Source organism: Dunckerocampus dactyliophorus, chromosome 10 (assembly GCF_027744805.1).
Source record: "Dunckerocampus dactyliophorus isolate RoL2022-P2 chromosome 10, RoL_Ddac_1.1, whole genome shotgun sequence".
Taxonomy (NCBI): Eukaryota; Metazoa; Chordata; class Actinopteri; order Syngnathiformes; family Syngnathidae; genus Dunckerocampus; species Dunckerocampus dactyliophorus.
In genome coordinates, this window is record NC_072828.1 from 26,934,258 (window position 1) to 26,942,438 (window position 8,181).

At 39.4% G+C, this 8,181-nt stretch overlaps 1 protein-coding gene across 1 annotated transcript; it reads left to right on the forward strand.

The window, feature by feature from the left end:
- The first annotated feature begins 3,170 nt into the window (after positions 1 to 3,170).
- On the forward strand, positions 3,171 to 7,369 carry srek1ip1 (SREK1-interacting protein 1). The gene is made up of 5 exons (XM_054789899.1): positions 3,171 to 3,281; positions 3,554 to 3,601; positions 4,420 to 4,578; positions 4,699 to 4,771; positions 6,693 to 7,369. The coding sequence occupies exons 1-5, from the start codon at positions 3,263 to 3,265 to the stop codon at positions 6,925 to 6,927; spliced, it is 534 nt and encodes a 177-aa protein (XP_054645874.1). The 5' UTR covers positions 3,171 to 3,262; the 3' UTR covers positions 6,928 to 7,369.
- The last annotated feature ends 812 nt before the right edge of the window (positions 7,370 to 8,181 follow it).

An 8,181-nucleotide genomic window follows, 5' to 3' on the forward strand; every position in this document is an offset into this window, starting at 1 on the left:
TAGACACAAAGGAACTAAACACATTCACAGTCAGCAAGCGCAAGAATGTGCTGTTAATGGAAAACTGGAACTACACTTCATACAGTAGTTATCTGTGTATGGATGTTGAAAAATGTTCTGTTAGGAAGATATCTGAAGATCCATGTCACTATCATGTGGTCTGAGCACGATATAAGTGAATGTACAATAAACTAAGGGCCACTCTTCTCTCTTGCCGTCAAGCTGTGTAAGAGTACAGTTAAGTACTCACAAAGAGAAAGCAGTACACCGAAAGGGGTTGTCACATTCTGGCTGTAATACTATGAATTCTATGAAACAGTGACTCGTATCGCAACTCCCTTACTTCATTTTAACTGATGACGGGAAGTAAATGGAGGACAGTCATACAAGTGAGTCTGAGATAAGCATGGAAGGAAAGAAGACGCAGCAAGCCAGAGTGGAATGTTGTGCCAGAGTCTTATCATCGGTAGATACATCAGCACTTCTTTGGACAACAGCTTCTCTGTCAACAGCTGTTAATCCATTTTTCGGAGCACATCACTTTCAGGCATTTTCCTCCGTATTGCATGGGAATGCAATTAGAAAAAGCGGCATTGCACATCACTGTTGAATCAACCCCATTGACTATTATGAATGCGAAGTTCGGCATATTTATACGGTATGGATTTGTTTTCATGAATAAGAGTCCTTACGTGGGTGTACAAGCGATTTCCTTCATACGAGAAAATTGGAGGTGGGGTGATACATTTTGTGCATTAACCACCTGAACCATGTTGTAGTGCTTTACTTTACTGTTCTCTTTACTTGTCTTGCTTGCTTGCTGCTGTAACAAGTAAATTTCCCCGCTGTGGGATCAATAAAGTACATACAATACAATACAATACAATACAAAGATGTGAAAATCAATACCCACTCCCAAGGTTGAGCGACGACCCGGTTCGGCGGGCCGATCTCACTGACTAGCTCAGTGCTGCTGCTTTGTATTCTTCTTCTTCTTCTTCTTCTTCTTCTTCTTCTTCTTCTTCTTCTTCTTCCTCCTATTCCTATTCCTATTCCTATTCTTATTCTTCTTCTTCGTCTTCTTCTTCTTATTATTATTTTTATTATTTGTTTTTTCTTTTCATTTGTATTGTTTCTTCTTCATTTTATTTGTTTTTTTTCTGTATTTCTGTGTGTACTGGTATTATTATAGGCAAGACACTCTGCTGCTGATTTAAAAGTGCCTTCTTTTGTTTGTATATTCATTTGTTTTTGTACATATAGAAAAAAATAAATAAGCGAAAAATGGAAAAACACATCCCTGTTTAATCTATAAATGAGTAGGATTTGTTTTAGGCCTTAGCTGTGACTGAAAAGGAGCAAGGAAAAATATACAAATATTGTGGATTTAAGTCAGTTTTGAGCTTGCGGTCAGGCAGCAGGTAACTGCTGCAGGTAAGCAGCATTGGTTGTTGTATTTTAGCAACATGAATTTGGACAGGATTGGAGATGACGCGATCAAAGTGTGTGTATGTGTGTGTTGTGGGGTGGAGGGGGCACATCTGTCAACATTTTCCAGCTGCCAATGTGACTCTCTCTGGCTGCTTTCAATTAACCTCCTCACAAACCACAACTGGCTTAACTGGAAAAGCAATCAGGCACGGGGAAAATATTATTTCTGAAAACTTCAAGTATGATAATTTGATGCGCTCAATTACTGCACACAGAAATAGAGACATTTGAGTGTAAAAATACTGTGATTGTCGCCTGAGGTGGAGAAGGCGACGTCCTCCGGGGTTTTCCTGCTGTCTGTGGAACATCACGGCAGCCCCTGTGGAAGCTCCGGGGACGGCAGCTTTTTCAGCTTTTTTGCTTTACGCTGTGGTTTTTTTACTCTACTTTTCCCATTCTGAGTTGGTGTAATTTTATTTCTACAATGTGTGCCATGGGACAATAAACCGTGGGCTACAAACGGTCACACTTTGGACACCATTGCACGAGACTCAGTTTTTTTTTTATCAGTTATTGTTTTAAGTAAAGACAAATCACAAAACCGACATGATTTACTCTGATCTATTGAGGGCACGTGCTTTCTCCAATGCATCTATCTGTGTTATGATACAAATCTGTTAGGTTGTATCGTTTTATTGCAATGATTGCATACTACCCTTTCTCTTGCAGGCTACTGATGGTTGCATTAATGCTCTTATCGTTATCATTAATCATTATTTACGGTCTCCATTACTTGTTTCCATCCTGTCCTGGCTTCCTGTTTGTCACAATACAGTCCTCGTCATGCCCTCATTTGGCTGGTACGCTTCTGGTTGTTCCCACCACTCCTTTTTGCTGGAAACAGTTCGATATACAGTATGGACAATGCTTTATGTGTTGTTCACCTGCATCTTTGTGTTACTATGTGTGAGCGTTTAATTAAAGTGGAGGCCTTGGGTGCCTGTTATCGTCACACGCCTTCCAGAGAAGACATGAGCTCATTGTTTTGTAGTGTTTATGTGCTGTAATGTGCCGTGTGTGCTAATCTTCACAGCCACAGTGTATCATCGTTCATAATTCAAACAGTTCATTTAGTGCAGAATAATTCAAACAGTGCATTAACCTTACAAAACTGTCCTTTACCTTCATTTGGCACACCTTACACAAACTAACGAGATCCAATACATAGGCTGTAACAACTAGTCTGTAGAATAATATTACTGTGTTGGGTTTTTCATATTTCGCTACATGAGAGAGGAGAATATGAAAAAGATCTTGTGGTATGAAGCATTGGAGTTCAGTAACACTACATTTAACAACAACCATAACATATTGATAAATAAAAGGTCTCTGGCCGTGCCAAACTCTCTGTAAACGTTTAATTGTTGTGGCACACATTGTATTATTATACTTTAGTGTGCAATGGTACCTAATATTGTGGCCAGTGAGGATAGTTTGCAAGCTAGTGCGACACCTAGTGTTAAAGTTTGGTGTGTGTGTTGTTGGGCTTTTGTCGCGGTTGTACTTTTTCAAATGTTTAAAGTGTCCCCATTAGATTATTAGGGTAATACAAAGAAAATTATTAGCATGGATATGAATAAAAAAGGCATTTGCGTTGGCAGCAAACACAAAGCTTATCACAGGACTTCCTGTAGTCAAGAGGAGGCATATGGAGGGAACACGGGGAGCAAACAATGTGTTGTACCAATGTTTCTACACGGCCCTATTTTGTGTAGGGGAACCTGGTTAGCTAGTTTCGCGCTTTTACTATTAACGCTGCTTTGTCCACCGTATGACCATGGCTGTCCCAGGTACGTATTCAGAATTATGTAATTTTAAATGTGCACAAGTATACAATTTACTATTAAATATACTTCGGAATAAAGTTAGTTACTAGTGAAGTTGATTTTACTAGCCTCGACACCGACGTCATTTGACGTGGGCAGTGGCGCTACTAAATCAATCTAATACTTTGATAGAAGTTACACATTAGTAATTAAACATTGTAATGTATCAAAAATGATTCACTGCTTCGGTGCATTGTTTTGTGCAACTCACTGATGTCTGTTCTTTAATTATCCAGGGCCAAATAAGGACAACATTAGAGCTGGGTGCAAAAAGTGCGGGTATCGTAAGTATACATTTTTTTATTGACCAAAAGTTCCCTGGTACCTTATTCTTCAAGGGGTCCGTTCTCTTCATTTTGAGGGGTTTACCTTCGCTACAGTTTGTTGGGATTAACTGGACAAATGACGTGATGTTCCTGGTTTGTTTCCTTTTAACCCTCGTATTCATGAGGGGTGGACGGATCCAAACAGCGATCCTATCGACACCAAGACTGTATCAGTATGGGATCAATACCTGATCTGCCTGATGGGATCTATATTTTTCAGCTATCGTCAATATGTAATTGTACAAATACCTGTGTGTGGTGTTGTTGTTATGTCATTATTGGCTGTATATACTGTATCCATATTTTATTTACCACCTCAGGGTAAAGCCAAAGAATTTGAAAGAGAGCCAGTAGTCGTTTTTGCTTCTGTTTAGTTATTTTGCACTATTAACATTATTTTGCAGAAACAATACTCTTATTTTGTTGATATAGTTGTGTTATCATAATAGTTGTTAATCCATTATTATTATTTGGCCAAAATCTTTGTCCTGTGTGTTATGATTATCTTGAGCAACACATTCAAGGCAGAAAATTATTCCAAATGACTCGTTAAAAGTATTGGTATCAGGATTTGCGACATTGGTCCAGTATTTACTTGGAATCGGGTGGATAGATACATTTACAGTATCCAGCACCCCGACAATTCATCTGTCCATTTTCAGTTTTGCATGTGCACATTTCGTAATGAGGACGCGTGACCTGAAGCCCATCCTAGCTGACTTTGGGAGAGAGGCGGAATTGTTTGTTGATTCATGTCCAGCCTTTCTTTTTTTTAGCTGGGCACTTAACATTTGAGTGCAGAAACTTTGTGAGGGTTGACCCCCAGAAAGACATTGTTCTGGATGTAAGTAGCACCAGCACTGAGGAGAGTGAGGAGGAAGTACCTCCTGTTCAACGTAATGAGAAGCTGGCCAGAAGCTGGCAACGTCGTGGAGGTAAAACGATATCACCATGAAGTACTCAACACATTATGCTTGAAATGTGTTGCTTGTAATGTTTTATTTTTTTGCTGTTACAGTATTGGTTGACTGTATTTTTGACTTTCCTCGCTCTAGATTCCTCTGCCGACGATCGTAGAAAAGAGAGGCACAAGCGAAAGAAAAGCAAAGACAGAAAATCAAGGAGGAGGTACAAGTTTATTGTGAACCGCTTCAGTCATTTTACATGTTGCTGAGCTTTCTAATTGCATTCTTTCCTTGAAAAAGTGGAAGTTATGAGTTTGTTCTTTTCTTGCATAATTGGAAAAACAGCTTAAATTTTTTTTAAAACCTCGATTCACAGACATGATTTCCGTGTTAACGGAATCTCGGAATTGGCCAATGACAATGAAATCTAGTGTTAAATGCGGAATCTCACGGAAACTGACAGTGTCAATGGAATGCTGTAATCGTGAGAAGGAACGTTAGTGTGGGGGACAGTATTTCCCCAGAGGACCGCTCAGTCATCGCGGCTTGTCCTCACCAACACTAACCTGCCCCCTCCTGAACTTACACATGTCGGGGCAGCAACATTGACTGAGTTGGCGAAAAAAACTTAGAAACTCGTACTTGTCACCAAGCTTGAGCGTGAACCCGCGTACGGCGATAGCCAGTGTTAGCTAGCTGCATTAGCTTAGTGTAGCGGAGCATGCTAATGCGGCTGTGTGTGCCACTCGGGCAGAGTTGTGATTTAGTGCTTGTTAATGTAACCCAGCATTTTAGGATGGCCGCTGATTTTGTGCGAGTTGTGTGTGAAATAGGGACGACAGCCACGGCTGCAAGAGGCACTCGGATAGCTAGCTCACTCAGCAACAGTCAAAACACATTTTCAGCACACGTCACACATCCGCCCTTCAAAATAAGAGCGGCACACATCCTGTCTAATAGTGGTAATTAAATAAGGGTGTCATAAAAAATAGCTTACATTAATAAAGATGATACAATTGCATCTTCTTTAACCATAAGCACACATATGATCGTTTGTTGAGGATTTTGGAGCAATGAAACGTTAGCAAAGCTCTGAAATACTTGGCAAAATTGTCCAGTGATGTATTGCATCAATCAATGTAAGGCTTTTTGCAACTGTCATTTTATTCACTGATACAAAAACACACAATCTATGGTTATAAAAAAAAGTGTTAAAAAAAACGGAATTTAGGAAAAAATAAAATGGAATTTGAAGGAAAAATAAAAGATATCACATGGCACTACTTTTAATAGTCATCACTACCTCCTATGGAACAGCATTGCAGTATTTACATAATTCCACTAACCACTACACCACACTTATTTTAATATCATGTATTAACTCATTCAATACCATAGACGTCAAAGACGTTTTCATAACCCCGAACACCTGATCCCAGATGTATTTTTACATCTTTTACATTTTTTTTTGCTAGGCAAAAAGAGGCGATGACGCAATTACACAGTAGTGGATGTCATTTTGAGCAGTTTTAAGCCATAAAAACGGCCACAAAGTGGCAGAAGTGCATTTGATAAGAGCTCTGCATGTGAATTTGAATGGAAAAAACATACACGACAGGGAGGAGGAAGCGGAAGAGTGTGGAGGAGTGTAGCATGTCGAAGGTTACGCATTGTAGGGACATTTTAACGCATGCACACACCCAGTTCAGTTCCAAATGTGAAAACTGTAAACAGTTCACGGTGATGTAAAACAACCCTTTTTTGTTGTTTATGTTGTGGTATAGTTGTTTAGATAATTGAGCTGCAGAAAGGCTTCCACCCTCACAGCAAAGATCCACCTCTGTTTACACACGCCGGACACGTCACCATCTCTGACGACACCGTCACCGTGATGGATTTGCGGTGATTTTAGGACCCGCCCGCACCAGGAAACTTTGAAAGACTGTTGTACTGTACCAAACCGGAGATGTTTTTTTTTTCCTGATGAAAGACGGGAGCCTAATCTTTTGGCAGATTCCCAATGTTTATATAGCCATAGAACACTCTGAAATGGCCGGTAGAAATGGCCGGTAGTCAATGGGTTGTCTTTTGAAAAATGGCTGGGATCGAATGAGTTCAATGCTGAGTGCTTGTTTGCTTCTTAGATCTTCTTCAGCTTCAAGTGACGAAGAGGCTGCTAGAAAGAAAAAGAAGCGCAGCAGGTCCCTTTCCACATCGGATGAAGAGCGGCGAAAGAAAAAGAAGCTGAAAAGTCACAAGAAGAAAAGTAAGAAGAACAAACGGGAGCATGGGAAGCATCAAAAGAAGAGGCAGAAGAAGAAGAAAGCGGAAAGCTCCTCTGCCTCCTCCTCCAGCTCCAGTGAATCAGACAGTGACTGAAGTGTGTCAAGGCAAGGGGTCCTGTTCGTTTTTTTCCATTCCATGAAATTCCAAAATGTCATTGGAACAAAATAAATTCAGTTGCCAGGTGGTGGGTAGTAAGCATGGGAGAAGTACAATGAAGTAGTAGCGTTCTATACTTTTACTCACTTGTGGAAATTATGTGGGCTATCTTGGAGACATGCATAAAGCGTAAGACATTGTACAGAAGGGGTCGTTGTTGTGCTTCTCTAGACAATCGCATGCTGTGGTGCTCATTTTACGTCAGCTGTCAGTTTTTAAGCGTTCTACACAATTACCAAAGAGGTTATTTGATGGCGAGGCAGAGTGAGTGAAGCTCACAAGTATTTTTTTTGTTGTACCTGACCTCATTAGTCAATAAACAAGCAACCTTTTTTTCTTTTTTCTTTTTTTTTTTATCTGGTAGTCACTTTTTTAGCAACGTAAATAAGATAATGGCATGTCGTTCATAAATGTTACAACAGCAACAACAACATCTTCTGGAGATTTGTATTAAAGATAACCCAGAATACAAATAAAATTACACCACTGGGTTTTATTAAGCTAAATCACATAGGTTATCTTGCGGAGCAAATATTTCAGGTAAAATCTGTAACCCACCTCCAAGTGACCCGTGTATCATAAAATGTATATTCATATCAATCAGTCACGCTATTCAAGAAGGCTTGGAATAACTACACTTTGATGAGGTGAAAGGAAAACTATTGGAACATTTGAACCAGCATTCCTGCAGATGGCAGCAAAATACAGTTAATGTAGTCACAACCTGTGAAAGACTTGCAGAGCCCAGTTTGTAAAGAATAGATTATTATACAGTGTTCTATACCATCAAATTCAATTTTATATTTCTATCTCAGTGTTGACACAGTCGTTACACTACTTGCTTGTTTAGAAGTTCATTTCTGTAACAGACAGGAGGATTTTTAATTCAAGTAAAATAGAAATACGGAATCATTAAAATAAAATACATTTCTCATCATTTATGCATGTGCATATTTTACACACAGTCAATAGAGAATGATAACGTTCAAAGTAATGAAACGCACATAAAGCCTGACTTTCTCTACCTAGTGGTCATAATGTGATCCTAAACATGCTTGCATCCTCTCGTTTAATTCTCCATTGAGAATGCATGAAATAAAGGAAAACAAATGTATAGCATCTACCAGGGCTATAACAAAGAATAAACATCAATCTCACATAGGGGGTATTCTGCAAAGCAAGTTTAGTGTA